The 20,135-nt window shown below is 36.7% G+C and overlaps 1 protein-coding gene across 1 annotated transcript in view; it reads left to right on the forward strand.

Annotated features, from left to right (window-relative positions):
• Positions 1-20,135, forward strand: part of lrp1ba (low density lipoprotein receptor-related protein 1Ba) — a 332,672-nt gene that overhangs the window by 191,987 nt on the left and 120,550 nt on the right. Inside the window, exons 34-41 of the mRNA XM_073862191.1 lie at positions 178-303; positions 385-516; positions 3,907-4,041; positions 4,165-4,294; positions 7,555-7,681; positions 7,829-7,980; positions 8,251-8,375; positions 8,627-8,998. Of these exons, the coding sequence (XP_073718292.1) occupies positions 178-303; positions 385-516; positions 3,907-4,041; positions 4,165-4,294; positions 7,555-7,681; positions 7,829-7,980; positions 8,251-8,375; positions 8,627-8,998 (1,299 nt within the window). The remainder of the gene's footprint in view (positions 1-177; positions 304-384; positions 517-3,906; positions 4,042-4,164; positions 4,295-7,554; positions 7,682-7,828; positions 7,981-8,250; positions 8,376-8,626; positions 8,999-20,135) is intronic.

Consider the following 20,135-nt stretch of genomic DNA (forward strand, 5'->3'; position numbering starts at 1 on the left):
GATTTTTTTCTTTTTCATTTTTTCCTGCACGTGTTCCTTAAATGACTTAGGAGGTGTGCAATGTTTATTCCCCAGGCACGGACTAAAGAAAGCCTTTAAGAAATGTTTCGACAGATACATATACACCTGTACACGTTAAGGTGTATGTCTGTTTAAGCAGTCTTATTCTTTGTGTAGGTCGAAATATATGCGTGTCGAACAACGGTGGGTGTTCACAGCTTTGCTTGCCCACCTCTGAAAACACCCGAACTTGTTCTTGCACTATGGGGTACAACCTACGCTCGGACCGCTCCACTTGTGAAGGTACATTTTGATTTGAAGGTAACCATATGACTTTTTTTGTCTTAAAGGAGTTTAAGGTTGATTTATGTAATGTTCTTGCAGGTGTTCAGTCATTTGTAATGTATTCAGTGAATGAAGGAATAAGAGGACTGTCTCTTGACCCCAACGATAACTCTGAAGTTTTGATGCCGGTAACTGGCACTTCATTTGCTGTGGGTCTGGATTATCATGCTGGTGAGTGTACTTGATGCATTTTTGCATTTATTATACTAAATTTGTGTTCATGTAGCTGGTAAAGTATTGCATCAGATTGGGTTAAATGAAATAATTGAGAGGATTAATCTGCAATAACTAAATTGTATAATTTATTCAGAACACGCACCTAGAATTTGTAGCAATTATTTTTTTCTAGTTTTAACGTCCACCATGTGTTTGTCAATACATCATCCCTTGACGTGCGAGAAGTAAAAAGCGTTTATTTGCAGGGTTGCCGCTAGATTTATATTGTGTAATAATTGGACAGCTGTCTCGATACCGACAGAGAAATGTCACTCTTTGCAGAGCGCCGCATTTGCATGACAGCGAATATTGGCATTGCATCACATGTCTATATATTTTATCGCGGGAGGGCGGAGTCAATACGCCGTCATGACAGATGGAAGATAATCGCAACAGATTAGATGGACAGATGAGCCGAGGTCTCCTAATGAGAGATGCATGCATGCGAATAAAATCCAAATTGGAGTTGCCGTCAAAGTGCAATGTGCGTTTTTTGGGTTGGTGAGGGCTGGCGGTTCATGGTGCGCTGCCTATTGCCAGCGTGGCCGATTTTATGAAAAGCATTAAGGGGTGCAGACAATGGAAGCCAGGGACAATCATGAGCATTTTGCTCCTTTTTAGGCTCTATTGTTTTTGAGAAGAGTTAAATGGATGAACTGAACAAAGTGTGTAATGATTGAGAGCAAAAGGGCCAAAACTAGAGAGCATTTCAGCCAAAGTGGGCAGATTATAAAAGGTGAAACTGAAAAGTTGTTTTCATAATTGGCTCTTACACTATGTGTGCTTGAAAATCTATAATACCTGAAGAAAGCTGTTCTTTAATCACTTTTAACCAGGGACCATATGTTCTCGAGGTGTAATTGCTGCGACCTTTAAATATATTTGGGAGTGTTTGTGCAAGAGCAAAGATTGTCATCGTGCGACCTGTTCAAATTTCTTTACGAAACATTTGCATATACTGTGGAATAATTAGTGAACGTCTCATGGAGACCAATAAAACTTTACATTGGTTTTAGCATCCGAGGACACACGAATACATTAAATTCACATTCAGAGCTGAGTCAAGAGTTCCCATGAATTTCAATAAAGGATTAGTCCATTTTCTTAAAAGAAAAATCCAGATAATTTACTCACCACCATGTCATCCAAAATGTTGATGTCTTTCTCTGTTCAGTCGAGAAGAAATTATGTTTTTTGAGGAAAACATTGCAGGATTTTTCTCATTTTAATGGACTTTAATGGATCCCAACACTTAATACTTAACTCAACACTTTACGTTTTTTTTTAACGGAGTTTTAAAGGACTATAAATGATCCCAAACGAGGTATAAGGGTCTTATCTAGCAAAACGATTGTCATTTTTGACAATAAAAATAAAAATATACACTTTTAAACCACAATTTCTCGTCTAGATCTGGTCCTCAAAGCGCAGCGCGACCTTACGCAATACGCCATGACGTCAAGAGGTCACAGAAGACGAACGCGAAACTCCGCCCCAGTGTTTTACAAGTGTGTTGAAAGAGGACCGCTCCGACATTGTTGTATGTCAAATTATACTAATCAATGTCTTTGTATCAGTTTATTATTTAAAATGGTCCGCAAATGTGCGTTTTATATATGTAACACGTGACCTCCCTACGTCACTACGCATTTACGTTAGGTCGCGCTGGACCGGACCTAGACGAAAATTTGTGGTTTAAAACTGCATATTTTTTTTTTTCTTGTCAAAAATGACAATCGTTTTGCTAGATAAAACCCTTATGCCTCGTTTGGGATCGTTTATAGTCCTTTGAAACTCCGTTGAAAAAACTGTTAAGTGTTGAGTTAAGTATTAAGTGTTAGGCTCTATTAAAGTCTATTAAAATGAGAAAAATCCTGCAATGTTTTCCTCAAAAAACATAATTTCTTCTCGACTGAACAAATAAAGACATCAACATTTTGGATGATATGGTGGTGAGTAAATTATCTGGATTTTTCTTTTAAGAAAATGGACTATTCCTTTAAGAAATGTGATCTTCAAATACACACTGTCAATCCGTCAAAATGAAAGTCAATTAAACATAATGAAGTTGACAGAAATATATTACTATTGTATAGTAAAATCTACTTTTAAAATAATAAACAAAATTATAATATTTTTTTATTTCTTAAGTAATATAATCACCCTCAAAAGATTTGTAAAAGAAACGTTTTTTATGCAGCACTTTGACTTAACATTGCAATGTTTGATGAAAATGTATTTTTTTTATTAAATGATTTAAAAAAAAAATTATTACATTTTATGAATTCAGTTAATTAAACATGCAGTTTGTGAAAAAAAATGTGATGTAATTAACCATTAAAGAACATTAAAAGTAAAAATACAGAATCAAGAAAAAAAGGAAAAATTGGATTTGTTAAAAATAATAATTTAAAATAAATAATTTAAAATAACATTAAATGTTTTTATAGGGCCCCATGAATCAACACGTCTTCAGCATAAGAGCTTGTTGGGCCAAAAATGGGCCAAGCACAAGTCAAGTGTGTGGCAAATAATAAAGGTGTAGCGGAGGATTTTCTCGAATTTAATAAAGAACTGCCTTCTCCACTTTTTTAAAAAATGCAATTGCGCAACACTCCTGATTGACAGCTAGGAGGACCAATAGTCTTGATGATCCACCCGGAAAAAGAAAATACTCCGCAATACCTTTAAGTTTGATTGTTCAAGCTTTTAATCTTTTATGCTTCCTACAAAAAAAATTAACTTCGAGCCATGAATTTAACTGATTGCTGACAAAATGACTGTAATATGTTATTAGCCTTATCCAGTGGCAACAAAATATGTGTTCAGAGTGTCATGTGAACCATGTGCATCATGTGTCAAAATAAGTGCCTGCTGAAGACGCGTCAAAACCGTTTATGATAAAAACGACCGTCACGTCAAAAAAATACATGCAAGACACTCCCTTAACATGCGAGTATCTGGCAAACACGAACGTCTCTTTTATCATAAACCCTTTATATACAGTAGACAAATCTGCAGCAGGCACTTATTTTGAAAAAACACATAATGCACATAGGTTCACTCGACTCGCCGAACACATATTTTGAAATTACGAAACACACATGTTGTGATGAACTTCGCATCGTACGCCCTTGAAAAAATAAGTCATCGGCCGCCACTGGCCTTATCGTTGCGTTACACAAATTAAAATGGTTCTGGTCTTACTGACTTTAGTATGGGACAGTCAGGTGATATAAATGATATATAAAGTGTACAAAAAATTTGAAAAAATACTAAATGTGTGATTAAACCATCTGTCATCTCGTGCTAACCCTGATATATTTCGAATTTCTAACCTTACAGCAAATGACACAATATACTGGACCGACATAGGTACAAACAAAATCTCCAGATCCAGCCGAGATCAGACCAGGAGAGAGGACATAATCACCAGTGGTCTCGGTCGCGTGGAAGGACTCGCGGTGGATTGGATAGCAGGTGCGAAGGTTTCCATCTCTCTGAATTTGTTTTGGCATTTCAACACTTTGCCAAGTAGCCTTGATACTGTCGGGCTTTTTCTTTCTCTGTTGGCTCAGGGTCTTTATTGCTTTGCACCCCAAGGTAATATTTACTGGACGGACCACGGCTTAAATCTGATCGAGGTCGCTCGACTGAACGGTATGTACCGCGCCGTGGTGATATCTGAGGGACTCGATCAACCCAGAGCAATTGCGGTACATCCAGTGAAAGGGTGTGTATCAGCTTTCGTCTCTTAAAACGGGTACCCTCCTTGTGTTGCGCTCCGGTTTCTCATTTTCTTTAATGCCATGCTTCAACCGACTGTGACTATAGTCTTTAAACGAATGACCTACGATCATCTAGAGAGCAGTTAGTGTCTACAATTAGCATCTCAAAGCTTGTTAACTGCAGATTCACCTCCTTTCCAAAACGCCTTGTAATTGTTTTGTAATGTAATAAGTGAATAGCTCATCTTCATAATGAGTTGGCGGTTTATAGATTTATAATCCTCATTAGCAGAAAAGTTGTACTTTATAAAAGGGTCAAAAAATGGCCCCTAGCTCAGTGGAAAGCATTGTTGCCTCACAGCAAGAAGGTCTTCGGTTGACCTTACCAAATATGTTTTACCCACCAAGCACTTGTCATATAGACAATGTTTCACAATCTAGTTCATTTTAATCAAGTCACTTAAAAGGTTATAGTTTGAAGCATGATAAGACCACCGTTGTTATTGCTGAATCAAGTAAAGTCCTTCTTTCTGTAATTTGTTTTTACCTTTTATATGTTGTTGTAGGAGTCCTCTAATGCAGAAATAAATTGTTTTTTTGACATTTTAGTAAGTTTTCATGTAAATATTATAATATTACAACGTTGGGCCTTTGGGGTAGCAGAATTCCAGTGGTATATGGAAAGAGATGGCATCATTAAAGAAATGTCAGTATTGAGACTGATAAAATCCTTTTTCAAACAGTAATACCTGTCATGGGCCAAGGTCAGTGTTCATGAATGGCTTGGTTTTGTTGGCGTGATGTCCACATAATCATCATATTTTCTGTTCATAGGCATCGCCACATACCTCCCCATCAGTTATATCAGAGTCCCATCTCAAAGTCACTATTTCCAAATTTAGATGGTATAAATGACATCATACACATTGTAAGACAGTCCTGTCTGGTAGCATTCTGAAATAAAAAACAAACTGATTATTTCAATGATTATTAATCTTGATGCAAGTCAATATCAACCACCCTTATACGTTTCAAAGGATTTGCTCATTCACTCATTACATAATTCACACAATACTGTCTAGCGAGCTTATTGTCCTCTATTTATAATGATAATAGCACCTGTACCCCCATCCCACATTCCAGAACATTATCAACTGACCCTCATGCAGCAAACAGATTTTTTGGCAAACAAAGCCCAGACAAGAAAACAGGACCAGCTAGGTATATTTTTATAAATAATAAGATACAGATAGTTTCACATATTGCTACGTAATATTTTCAAATTCTCAAATTAATATTTTATTTCCTAAAACCTTTTTTAATAATCCTAAAAGTTTGATTAAAACTCAAAATAGTATTAAAGACATTTAAAATCAATATAATATTTTGTTGATATGAAAAATAAATGATTAAAAAAGAACATTTTGAACATGTAAGAAATAGAGCTAATTCATGTAATGTACAAGGTGCTCAGGTAAATTTTGCTACCCTTCAGACCCAATGTTGTAAAAGTCCAGACACATAACTTATCACAGAAAAACATATTTTAGGCATTTTACTTCCATGATTGTTGATTTATTTAGTCCAGTAAAAAAGGTCATGTTCTTCAAGGCAGGTTTGCAGGTTTTGTAAGTTCACGGCCAGGAAAACAAACTTATTTACAAAGTCTACACTATAAAGACTGTTACTTAGATCTAACTCAATAAAATTAAGGCAACATTTTCCAACTAATTTTTGTAAGTTTATTGAACTAACTGATATTTTGAGTAAGGACAACTTAATAATATGGATTTCAATGAATGCAAAAATATTAAGTAGCATTTTAAGAAAAAGCAAATAAATTAAGTACAACAAATGTCAAAAATATCAACATATTATACACAGACTTAATTAAAATAGGTGAATTTTAAATGAAAAAAAAAAAAAACTAGTTAATCTCTTCTGATTTATGAATTAATTGTATTATTATATTATTTATGGTTTGTTGTTGTTTTATTTCGTGAGATGAGGGCACGAAACGTTTATTCAGTCAACGCACCCACTCAGTTTTGTTTGGGCAGCTTTAAAGCGCAACATACTTACAAGCACCAGTCTTCTGAACAATGGTAACTACAAAAGAAGAAACAGAAACTCTTCCATATCTCGAAGATATGTGAACATTAAACACTAACAAGTCTTTCTTTTTAGTTAAAAACACATAAAATAGAGTTTCAATTCAAATTATACTCTCCAAATGCAGTCCCGGGCAAAGCATGCTGGGAACTACAAGTCCACTGCCTAGTTAGTTATGTTTAATAATAAAATCACGTAGTTTCAACACAAAATTATTAGGTTAATTTCTTTCTTGCAAATTTAAGTGAATTATACATGATAAAATAAAGTTCAATTTACTCAATGATGTGTCCATTTAGAATTACTCAAATATTAAAATTATTCTGTAATTTTAACTCATATTTTGATTTTAAAAAAATTGTAACACAGTTTACTCATTTTATTTAGTTAAATCTACTAAGGCACAGAAACACCTTTTACAGCGTACCATGCAAAATCATTGCAGGTTTTAACAATAGGACTTTTTACTTTTGTGAATGTGGTTTTAAAGAGAAAAAACATGTGCATGTATATTTTATTAGACCTTAAAATGATGTTGTAATATTACAACCGAGGGCTCTACAGGCCACTTTCATAAAAAATCTGATAATTTACTCATCTCATGTCATCCAAGATCTCTATCTTTGTTCAGTTTTTTGAAGAAAACTTTTCTCCATAAAGTGGACCTCAACAGTTTATAGTTTCAATGCAGCTTCAAAGGGCTCTAAATGATCCCAACCGAGGCATAAGGGTCTTGTCTAGCGAAACGATTGTCATTTTAACCAAGAAAATAAGTACTTTTTGGCCACAGCTTCTCGTCTTGCACTAGTTATGGTTAAAGTTGTGGTTGCGCTAGTGCATGACGAGAAGTTGTGGTTTGGAAGTGCATTTTTTTACGTTGGGTGGGACCCTTGTGCCTCGGTTGGGATCGTTTGGGGCTCTTTGAAGCTGCGTTGAAACTGCAAAAGAGGTCCAATAAAGTCTATTAAATTGAGAAAAATCCTGGAATGTTTTCCCCAAAAAATGAAAAAAAAATATCTCGACTGAACAAATAATTTTTTCTAAGTAGAGTATTCATAGAGAAGCACTTAACCTACGTAAAAGACCTGTTAACATTGTGAAAAGTTCATGTTTACCTCAATAAAACCGTTTAATCTTGTTTGAGTTTATGCAGGTTTCTCTTCTGGACCGAGTGGGGACAGAGTCCCACCATCTCCAGGTCACATCTAGATGGTTCGGAAAAATCTCTGCTTGTTAGCACCGGACTAGCCCGACCCAGCGGCGTCTCCATAGACTACCAGGTATGCAATTTCTCTGCTCAGTAAAGTGCTAATGCTGTACTCTATGTTCTCATCCATACTAGTTTAACAGCTTTAGCGTGCACATCCCTAATGCACCAGTTGACAAACTTGGACCCTGCTTGAAGTTTGTCTCCATTTGCATTCCAGGAAAATAAATTATACTGGTGCGACTCCCGCAACAGCAAGATAGAAAGAATCAACCTGGAGGGGAGCGAACAGAGGGAGATAGTGTTCGCCGTGAACGGTGCGGATGTGTTTTCCATAGCCGTCTTCGGGGGGTACCTCTTTTGGTCTGACAGGTAATTTATTTTTTTCGTAATTCTTACGGCCTCATTGAATTGATTCTCTTTCTACTTTACACACAAGGTCACAACTCTCGTGCCCTAGCGACACGGTGTAATAAGCTAAGAGACCGGATTTATTATTCAAAAATCTCTCACGGTTCAATGTCATCGCAAGGATGGGTTACCTCACCTTCTGTCAGACCAGCTGTGTACTGTATTTTAATGAGTTCTTTGGTTTTAATTAGTTAAGGGCCGTTGATTAGCAGGTGTCAAATTTTTTGGCAGAGCTCACGCCAACGGATCCATCCGCCGTGCCTCCAAGAACGATGCCGTGGATGCGGTGACGATCCGGAGCGGCCTCGGCGTCAGTGTGAACGATGTGAAGGTCTTTAATCCGGATCGGGAGAAAGGTTGAGGTTTCACTTAATGACAGTTTTCCTGTTCTTTTTCCCATTCATCCCAAATAAAGGAAGGAAAGGATACATTCATTGGCACAAGACTAAGAGAAGGGGGGAGTTAGAGTTTGATTGTTCGCTATCTGTCTTCACTTTATTATCCATTTATTTGTTTGTGAACCGTATAGTTCATACTGTATGTTTGTTAGGTAAACTCTCCGAGACTTCGTGAAAAGCCTGATCTCTCATTTTTCCACCTTGCCCAGGTACGAATCCTTGTGGGAGAGCTAACGGAGGATGCCACCAGCTTTGTTTTTACTTGGGGAACAATCGGAAGACTTGCGCCTGCGCTCATGGATACCTTGCTCAGGATGGTTTTCGGTGCAACAGGTACGAGGGATACCTGCTATACTCCGAGAGGACTGTACTGAGAAGCATTCACCTGTCGGACGAAAATAACTTCAACTCACCCGTACAGGCGTACGAGAACCCGGCTTATTTTAAAAACATTATAGCGCTGGCCTTTGATCACCGTCAGAAAACGCAAGGAACCAATCGGATTTTTTTCAGCGACGTGCATTATGGGAATATACAAGTTATTCATGACGACTGGACGGGACGACGTATCATTGCAGAGAGTAAGTGTTAAATCAGTGCGTCATTTATATGGCAATGCAGCTCTTGACCAGACATAACAAACAAATCATCGCTTGGGGATATTTATACATTTCAGCTTAGATGTTTTCATGTATGATGTTGAATGTTTACATGAGTTAATGTTTAGTAATTATTATTTGATCTTATTTGATAGTTTGTCAGATGTTTAAGACCTTTAGACATCATTCTGTCAATGCTAATTTTATAGCACGTATTTGTTTACAAAAAAAAGCGATTACTTTTTTGCACTGTGGCTTGTATTTGTAGAGGCATCATGGCTAATTAACTGTGGTAAAATGTAAATAAATTAGCCGTATAGAGTACAGCCAAGTACGTGGCCCAGTAGACAGCATTAAAATTCATTCCTCATGTGATTTATCAGGCCCTAACCTTGTCAACATTAACACACGTCTCATTTAATCAGTACGCCATTAACCTGCAGAGCTGTCAGTTCAAAGCTGCTGTTGTGAATGATGACTTGGCATAGCGGAATTGTGATATTTGTCAGAGGTGGCTGCGGCGTGGACTCGGACTGTTACACTTGACCTCAGATGCTCAGCTTTGTATTTTGTCATGGATTTACGCTGATACATTTTTGTTGGCGTGGCGGATTCTTAGTTTGATCATACTTGGGGTGTTGGACCGCTGACAAAAGGTCATATAAGCAGGGTTCACACGGGTCATGGAATTTCTGGAATATCATGGAATTTTTAAATGTCTATTCCAGACATGTATGTTTGTTGGCATGGTGGATTCTTCGTTTGATCATACTTGGGGTGTTGGACAGGTGACAAAAGGTCATATAAGCAGGGTTCACACGGGTCATGGAATTTCTGGAATATCATGGAATTTTTAAAGGTCTATTTTAGACGTGCATGTTTGGTGGCGTGGCAGATTCTTTGTTTGATCATACTCGGGGTGTTGGACAGGTGACAGAAGGTCAAATATGCAGGGTTTCCACGGTTCATGGAATTTCTGGAATATTGTGGAATTTTAAAAGGTCTATTCCAGACATTGACCCCAGATGCTAAGCTTTAGATTTTGTTATAAATTTAAGCTAATGCGTGTTTGTTGGTGTAGCAGATTCTTCATTTGATGATACTTGGGGTATTGGACAGGTGACAGAAGGTCATATAAGCAGGGTTCCCACGGCTCATGGAATTCTTGGAATATCATGGAATTTTTCAAGGGCTATTCCAGACATGCATGTTTGTTGCCGTGGTGGATTCTTCGTTTGATCATACTTGGGGTGTTGGACAGGTGACAAAAGGTCATATAAGCAGGGTCCCCACAGGTTCATGGAATTTCTGGGATATCATGGAATTTTTAAAGGTCTATTCCAGACATGCATGTTTGTTGGCGTGGCGGATTCTTCGTTTGATCATACTCGTAGTATTGGACAGGTGACATAAGGTCATATAAGCAGGGTTCCCACAGGTCTTGGATTTTCCGGAATATCGTGGAATTTTAAAAGGTCTATTCCAGACTTTGACCCCAGATGCTAAGCTTTATATTTTTTTATTAATTTAAGCTAATGCATGTTTGTTGGTGTAGCGGATTCTTCATTTGATCATACTTGGGGTATTGGACAAGTGACAAAAGGTCATATAAGCAGGGTTCCCACGGCTCATGGAATTCTTGGAATACCATGGAATTTTTAAAGGTCTATTCCAGACATGTATTTTCATTGGCGTGGCAGATTCTTCGTTTGATCATACTCGGAGTGTTGGACAGGTGACAGAAGGTCATATAAGCAGGGTTCCCACGGCTCATGGAATTCTTGGAATATCATGGAATTTTTAAAGGTCTATTCCAGACATGTATTTTTGTTGGCGTGGCAGATTCTTCGTTTGATCATACTCGGGGTGTTGGACAGGTGACAGAAGGTCATATAAGCAGGGTTCCCACGGCTCATGGAATTTCTGGGATATCATGGAATTTTTAAAGGTCTATTCCAGACATGCATGTTTGTTGGCGTGGCGGATTCTTCGTTTGATCATACTCGTAGTATTGGACAGGTGACATAAGGTCATATAAGCAGGGTTCCCACGGGTCATGGAATTTCTGGAATGTCATGGAATTTTTAAAAGGTCTATTCCAGACTTTGACCCCAGATGCTAAGCTTTAGATTTTGTTATAAATTTAAGCTAATGCATGTTTGTTGGTGTAGCGGATTCTTCATTTGATCATACTTGGGGTATTGGACAGGTGACAGAAGGTCATATAAGCAGGGTTCCCAAGGCTCATGGAATTTTTGGAATATCATGGAATTTTTAAAGGTCTATTCCAGACATGTATTTTCGTTGGCTTGGCAGATTCTTCGTTTGATCATACTTGGGGTGTTGGACAGGTGACAGAAGGTCATATAAGCAGGGTTCCCACGGGTCATGGAATTTCTGGGATATCATGGAATTTTTAAAGGTCTATTCCAGACATGCATGTTCGTTGGCATGGCTGATTCTTTGTGTGATCATACACGGGGTATTGGACAGGTGACAGAAGGTCATATAAGCAGGGTTCCCACGGCTCATGGAATTTCTGGAATATTGTGGAATTTTTAAAAGGTCTATTCCAGACGTTGACCCCAGATGCTAAGCTTTATATTTGGTTATAAATTAAGCTGATGCATGCTTTTTTTGGTTTAGCAGATTCTTCATTTGATCATACTTGGAGTGTTGGACAGGTGACAGAAGGTCATATAAGCAGGGTTCCCACGGGTCATGGAATTTCTGGAATATCATGGAATTTTTAAAGGTCTATTTCAGACATGCATGTTTGTTGGTGTAGCAGATTCTTCGCTTGATCATACTCGGGGTGTTGGACAGGTGACAGAAGGTCATATAAGCAGGGTTCCCATGGGTCATATAATTTCTGGAATATCATGGAATTTTTAAAGGTCTATTTCAGACATGCATGTTCGTTGGCGTGCAGATTCTTCGCTTGATCATACTCGAGGTGTTGGACAGGTGACAGAAGGTCATATAAGCAGGGTTCCCATGGGTCATGGAATTTCTGGATTATCATGGAATTTTTAAAGGTCTATTCCAGACATTGACCCCAGATGCTCAGCTTTATATTTTGTCATGGATTTACACTGATGCAAGTTTGCTGGTGTAGCAGATTCTTCATTGGATCACACTTGGGGTGTTGGACATGTGACAAAAGGTCATATAAGCAGGGTTCCCACGGGTCATATAATTTCTGGAATATCGTGGAATTTTTAAAGGTCTATTCCAGACATGCATGTTCGTTGGCGTGGCAGATTCTTCGTTTGATCATACTCAGGGTATTGGACGGGTGACATAAGGTCATATAAGCAGGGTTTCCATGGGTCATGTAATTTCTGGAATATCATGGAATTCTTAAAGGTCTAGTCCAGACATTGACCCCGATGCTGAGTTTTATATTTTGTCATGGATTAACGTGGATGCATGTTTGTTGGCATGGCGGATTCTTCATTTGATCATACTCAGTGTGTTGGACAGGTGACAGAAGTTCATATAAGCAGGGTTCCCACGGGTCATGGAATTTCTGGAATATCATGGAATTTTTAAAGGTCTATTCCAGACATTGACCCCAGATGCTCAGCTTTATATTTTTTATTAATTTAAGCTGATGCATGTTTGCTGGTGTAGCAGATTCTTTGTTTGATTATACTCGGGGTGTTGGACAGGTGACAGAAGGTCATATAAGCAGGGTTCCCACGGGTCATGGAATTTCTGGAATATCGTGAAATTTTAAAAGGTCTATTCCAGACATTGACCCCAGATGCTAAGCTTTATATTTCTTTATAAATTAAGGCTGATGCATGTTTGTTTGTGTAGCAGATTCTTCATTTGATCATACCTGGGGTGTTGGACAGGTGAGAGAAGGTCATATAAGTAGAGTTCCCACCGGTCATGGAATTTCTTGAATATCATGGAATTTTTAAAGGTCTATTCCAGACATTGAAAGTTAGGGAATTTTATATTTTTTGTCCAAGTCATGAAATATCAATGATTTTGTTTGTCGCTTTAAATTTTAGTTTGCCTTTATTAAAATGTAATCAGCTTGTTAAGTTGTGACAAAAGGAATGCTGTTTCTGGGTTGAAGCCTCCACTGATTTCAAGTGAGACTACAATCTAAACAGCTGTCTATTTGCATTGTTTATTCAATTTAAAGCATTTAAGCTAAATTATTTTATAAAATCATGGTGTACATTACATTATCAGGCTCACGGCATCTTAGACATAGGTCATGAAAATTCTGCTTTTTAGTCAGTAAAAGTCAGGGTATTTGACATTTGGCTTAGAGTGGGAACTCTAAATAAGGTAATGCTTGAATGTTTGCATTTCTACTAGTTTATTTTTAAAAATGTAAATTTAAAGTCCACCCCAAACACGTTCTCATTATCACAATGCCAGAAAGTCTTATTGCCATTACTACAGTGCCAAAAATGCAATGGTTTTAAAAGAGGCCTCATTGCACATTTATTTTATTGGTGTTTCTTTTGATTTCTGTGTAATGTGACCCAACCTCTTGTTGTGAGATTTACCCGGACGATCTAATTGTGTTGTTTTGCTTCAACAACTCCATCTTTCATTGATGCCGTGGTTAAAATCCAACCTGTCCAGTTCAAAGCTTCTGCCAGAACAGAGAGTTGCTGTCCTGTCTGATTTTAACACAAAACTTTCTGCAGTTCTGATGATTAAAGCTTTCGGTTTCTTCGCAGCGTTAACATTGTTTCCGCTTCTAAATCTTTTTATTGACGAGAGCTCGCCCTGTTCATTCAGCGTGAACTTTCACAGAGGTAGGAATCGCACCTCTCGCTTTTCCTGTTTATGCCTGTCAAAACTGTCGTACCTCCAACCTGACTCTCTCATCTTGTGTTCGTAACTAAGCCTCAGGTTTCTTCAGCACCTAAATCACTTTTTTAGAAAAAAGCTGTACAACTTAGAGATTTTAAAGTGACAGTTTGACAAAAATGTACATTATTTTTTTTACATTTCAAGTCTGGATAACTTAACTTTTTAAGGGATGTATAAAGAAGGATAGTTTGCTGTTTTCTAAACTTAAACTTACCTATATGGTTTAAATTTATCTTTCGCTAATATTAATTAGGGGTGGGCGATAAACCGGACGATATGATAAACTTAACGTTTGTACATGTATTTAAGCACCGCAGTTTTAAAATGATTAAGTGATTTTAAGCTATTGTAACACAAACAACGGTGCTTTATGCCCGCCCTGTTTTTGTGTCAGAGGTGCGCGAATGTCGCGTATCCTCTGCTCATTTAAGCTGTTAAGCATTTTTATTTTAATATTTATTAAATATTTTAATAACATCAAAAACGTATTAATAGATGCAGGGTTCTCACGGGTCCTTGAAATCCTTGAAAGTTTGTGAATCTGGGGAAAAAATTCAAGGCCCTGGGAAGTTTTTGAAAATATACATAGATACAGGTCATTGAAAGTGCTTGAATCTATTTTATGCAAGAAGTTTTCTGGGAAAAAATCCATATTATTCCCTGTGTAGTGTACAAATACAAAATTCTAGACTTTTTAAGCACACGCGCTAAACTGTTCGCTTTAAATGCTTATATCTTCTGTATGCGAATGTTAATTCATACCAAAATGCTTTTTTGCATAGTTGTGTTTGACACATGAAACCGTCTCGGGTTACGTATGTAACCGTTGTTCCCTGAGAAAGGGAACGAGACGCTGCGTCTCTCTTGCCATACTTCTCGCGTCCCTGTATTGCCGACTTTGGCAATATTCAGATAGCGATATACTTCCTGGCTCCCACGTCACCCTGTCTTTGTCGTTAAGTCTCACCATTGGTTGAATTTTATATACACATTCAGACGCACTTACCCCTGGAAGCGTCCCCAAAGTGTCACCGTAGTGATGCAGCGCGAGTTCCCTCGAAAGGGAACTGTAACAATGTATCTTAAAAGGTAACAGGATGTAACCTTGCTCTCACTTGAAATGTGTCCCCACATTTAGTCCTTGAATTTGAGGGTATTGAAAAGTCTTTGGAAAGTCCTTGAATTTGAAGTTAACTAAGGTGTGGGAGCCATGAAGATAAAAAACCTCTACCGTGATACAAATCGATATCATAATATAAAATGAATCCTATCAAGATATACATTTTTGGTCATATCGCCCGCCACTAATATTAGTGTAGATTTTTTCCTTTCATTTTACTGTCGAGTTGGAGTTTGCTATGCATGTTCCTCATTGACTTTTAATGTGTAAATAATCAACACATTTTGCAATATTAAGTTTGCAGCACTTCGACCTCCGGCGCAGTAATATTGATGGAAAAATCGTCACGTTTTTTTTTTTGTGCCACTTGTGTAACTACTCATGTAACAGTCTTTAAAATAGGGAAAACATGTAAGTGTTTGGTGGCTTCTAAATTCATCCCTGTTTGGATCCTAAGGAATGAATGGGGCTAGGCTAAATGCTAACACATTCACGACACGCTGTACAAAGATTAAGTGCACGCATTGAATAAAATATGTATTAATCCATCTAAGTTGAGATAAGAACATAGCAAAATATTGAAAAATGGTGGTGTTTTCCTTTAAGATAGAACAATATTTGGTTGAGATTAGTGCTGCACAATTAATCGCATCGCAATCGCAATCGCGATGTCAGCCCGTGCGATTATATGACAGCAAAATGTTGCAATTATATTAAATAAATAAATGTGTGGACTTGTTAACACAAACTTTCTGATAACAGTTTGATGATTTTCCTTGCTGTTTAAAAAAGAAGGAAAAACAAACAAAAAAGGCAGTGCATGTGTGGCATGCACGTGTGTGGTGTGCGTCGTCACTTGTGTGTGCGCAGCGAGGAAATACCAGAGCGAAGATGGATGCAGAGGAGGTTGACAGTGGTCTGGTAGCTAAAAAAACCCTCTACGTCTGTTGTATGGCAGTATTTTGGATTTAGGATTACTGACACTGAGCAGTTGCTACATCACGTGGCAATACGAAAACATTTCTAGTTTTACAAATACACACTTTAGCATTATCACTAAACTCTGTGTGGATTTTCCTTAAAACCCATCAAGTTGACTCATGATACCATTTATTATAATCGCACATCGCAATATTAGCATGAATAACTGCAATTAGAAAAATTACCCAAATCGTGCAGCCCTAGTTGAGATACAACTATTTAAAAGTCTGAGGGTGCAAAAATATTAAATATTGAGAAATTTGCCTTTAAAGTTGCCATTGGCAACTCCATCCACCGCCAAAATAAACTCTTGATATATTTATGGCAGGAAAAGATCTTTCCATAATATCCTAATGATTTTGGCATAAAAGAAAAATGGATAATTTTGACCCTACAATCTATTATTGACTCTTGCTGCAGATATGAGATTGAGTCAATAATGGCTATTTGTTATTTTCGGGCTGAACTCTCTCTTTAATCTTGTGTTCTCTGTTCGGTATTTTCTTCCTGAATGTATCTTTGTTAATATGTGGGTTCTGCTGAAACATAAAATCCAATATTCTTAGTGTGCCTCAAAGTCTACGACTTCTCACTGGATCGAAGCAGTAAAAAATATCGACGAGATGTCAGGCAAGATGACAAGATGTTTTTTGGCCGGTCTGTGATATTCTCAATTGATCCTGAAACACTGAAGGTTTTTGTACACAATAAAACAGCAAAAACACCAAGCGTAGCATGCTCCTTAGTAAAACCCTGACTTATTTTAGACGCATTAGTATGCTAGGAAAGGCCTAATCAGTGTAGTCAATTGAGAAAAAAAAAACACTTCTGACATTAAAGTATAATTAGTCATTTAAAAGGCAGATGTCTCTATTATTAATTATGAGATGGCCATTATAATTCAGCGTGAACCTTGATTGAATCTGTGAGGGAATATGCAAAAGAATTAAAAGGATTTACTAATTTTTTATATGGACGACAGGTCCTTGAAGGGTTTTACTCATGCATGGGAAATCAATTGAGGGTTAAAGGTGAATGAAAGTAACTGAACGAGTACTGATTAAGAGAAAGAAAGAGACCGTCAGATTAAGGAAGTGAGACAGACAGGAAGCACTGAACTATGCCAGACGGGTTCAGAAACGCACGATCATTGCCTTTACGGAGATGGATCTAGAGATTGTGATGGGATTTTCTCCACAGGGAGAAATCTGTCTTTGTTAGTGAATGGAAAAGGTGACGGATGGCATACAGGGGCTGATCGGATGACATATGCGTTACATTGTGCAGGATCCGTTTCCAAGGCAACGCGTAAGGCCAGGTGATCTTACGTAAGTCTTGTCAAAGCCCTGAACTGGAAACGTCACATTACTTTCATTCTTACAACCAATAATTAATGTAATTTTCACCTCGAATGGATGTTAACTGATAAATTATATGAATTAGCTATTATGAAGCTACCGCTGGGATATTATTTTGTAATTTGTATAACACAACACCTTAAAAATTTTTTTCAAAACACCACATATTGATGAGATTTGCTTCCCTTTTTTAAAACTAACTGTATTTTGTTAACTCTTTCCCTGCCATTGACAAATTATCTCGTAATTTAAGAGAAAACGGTAACACTTTGGTAACACTTTATTTTACGGTGTCTTTGTTACACGTGTTACATGTAATTATTATAGTAATAACAGTTAATAATGCATAATTACATGCAACTAACCCTAAATCAAACCCTAATCCTAACCCCAACCCTATAGTAAGTACATGTTGTTAATGATTATTACTTAATACTTAAATGTATAATTACACTGTAACAGTGATACCGTAAAATAAAGTGTGACCCACTTTATAATAAATAAGGTTCATTAGTTAACATGAACAAATAATGAACTGCACATATACAGCATTTATTAATATTTGTTAATGTTAATTTCAACAATTACTAATACTTTATTAAAATCTTGTTAACGTAAGTTAATGCATTGGGAACTAACATGAACAAACAATTAAAAGCTTTATTTCTATTAACTAACATTAACCAAGATTAATAAATATTGTAACAAATGTATTGCTCATGGTTTGTTCATGTTAGTTAAAACATTAACTAATGTTAACTAATGAACCTTATTGTAGAGTGTTACCGAGAAAACATTTCCCTGCCAATAACGCTTTCCTGACGACTATTAATGTAATTCGTAATCTTACTAATTTATTAAAAACTAAAGCAAAAAAAAATTTTTTTACATTTTAAACTCTGTGTATGTTTGATAATCATTTTGAATCTGATCTTGAACAAAATTCCTTTACAAAAAATGCAATTATTTCAGCTATTTGCTCAAAATGTAGTATTTTTAACTCTTTCACAGCCAGCGTTTTTTTTAAAAGTTGCCAGCCAGCGCCAGCGTTTTTCATGATTTTCACAAAAGTTTAATGCCTTCCAGAAAATGTTCTTCTTCAAATATATAAACAAACAATATACCAAATGAAAGAACAGACCCTCTGCTTAAAAAAAAAAAAAAAAACGTTTCATCCTACCTTCAGTAGTTCTTTTGTAATCAGCTTTTGAATATGGGTAGGTTTCTGCAAAAACACCACATTTTGAGCAAAAAGCAGAGATAATTCCATTTTTGTGACTGATTTTTCATAGAGATCCCATTCAGAGCGATCTTTAAAATTGACACGGACATGCAGCAGCTTGCCATAGGGCAATAATTCCGGTTTTAAAAAGTTGCGGAATTGCGGGAAGACGGAAATACTCATCATTGGCGGGGAAGAGTTTTCTCTTGATTGACGAGATATCTCGTCAATGGCGGGGAAAGAGTTAAAGAAAACTATCCTTATTTCAGTGTACAAATGAAGATAGGATGAAACTTTTTTCCATTTTTTTTGTTTGTTTGTTTTAAAGCAGTGGGCTGTTCTTTCATTTGATATATTTGTATGTTTATATATTCATATAAGAAGATTTTCCTGGAAGGCATTTTGTGAAACTTTTGTGAAAATCGCAAAAAAATGTGGGTGGTCAACTTAAAAAAATTATGAGGAATGAGTTAAGAATAGCAACAAAAAAAAAAAACCTCAGTTAGTAAGCTAGTACATAAAATTCAGTATACAAAACCATCTTTTTACCCTAATTTACTATAGTTAGCTTATAATAATGATTTGAAGTTTGAGTTTAATTTTGCTGGAAATGTTAGTTTGACATCATTTGACTTCAACCCAAACTGTACTATAAATACAGTAAAGTTTTGTTGGATCACCTAAAAAAATAAGTTGCCTTTAAGTTAATTGAACTTATTAAAAAATATTAGGTAATTAAAACAAATTTGTGTAAAAAAATTGTGTAGACTAAAATGTTCAAGTTGAATTACCTCAAAAATGTAAGGCAACCAGTTAACTTACTTTTTTTAAGTTGAACCAATTTTTTTATAGTGCACATAAACACAATACGTAAAGCAGTCTGCAATTCTATGATTTAAACAGAGATGGCGATAGAGGGGTAAACGTTACGGATTGCAGTTTATAACGTAAACAAATATAGTCTAATATCTAATAGACAATTTTACAGCCCACGTGATCAAAAATATAACAAATATAGTCTAATTTTAGTCTTTAGTCTATTTTTATTTAGTTTATTTTTATTTTTATTATTAATCACGTATTGCAGCTATTGCAGTTAGAAATTGTATTTGCTCATTTGTCGCTCATTGATCAGCAGTTCTCTGGTATGTTTCTTGTAATGATCGACATAAACTGCATCCGATGTTTCTTCTCCAACCTCATTAGAGGAACTACATTGTAGACAACTCCTGTGGTCTCGGTGGACTCTGATGCGATATTTATGCAAATCTTGAGTTTTGATTGCATACTTTGGCATCTTTGAAAATGTAAGCCCAGTTTGACTTCTTTCAGATTTTTCTGAGACTCCACAGGAGATGCATGAGATTACAAGGGTGTTTTTCTCGAGAGCCGGTTGTTGTATTGTCCTTTCTCTATGCTGTCGGACTCCAGCTTCACGCTTGTTAAATCCCTGCTTTATGTAAGTAATCCAAGCATAGCCTGTGTGTCCTGTTCTTCTCCAGTCGCTCTATCCACCAGGCCGTATGGGGATAAGAAACTGTGACTTCAATTTTTTTTTCGGCAGTGCTTCTTGAAAGTAATTACTCGGGT

This window comes from Misgurnus anguillicaudatus, chromosome 23 (assembly GCF_027580225.2).
Source record: "Misgurnus anguillicaudatus chromosome 23, ASM2758022v2, whole genome shotgun sequence".
NCBI lineage: Eukaryota > Metazoa > Chordata > Actinopteri > Cypriniformes > Cobitidae > Misgurnus > Misgurnus anguillicaudatus.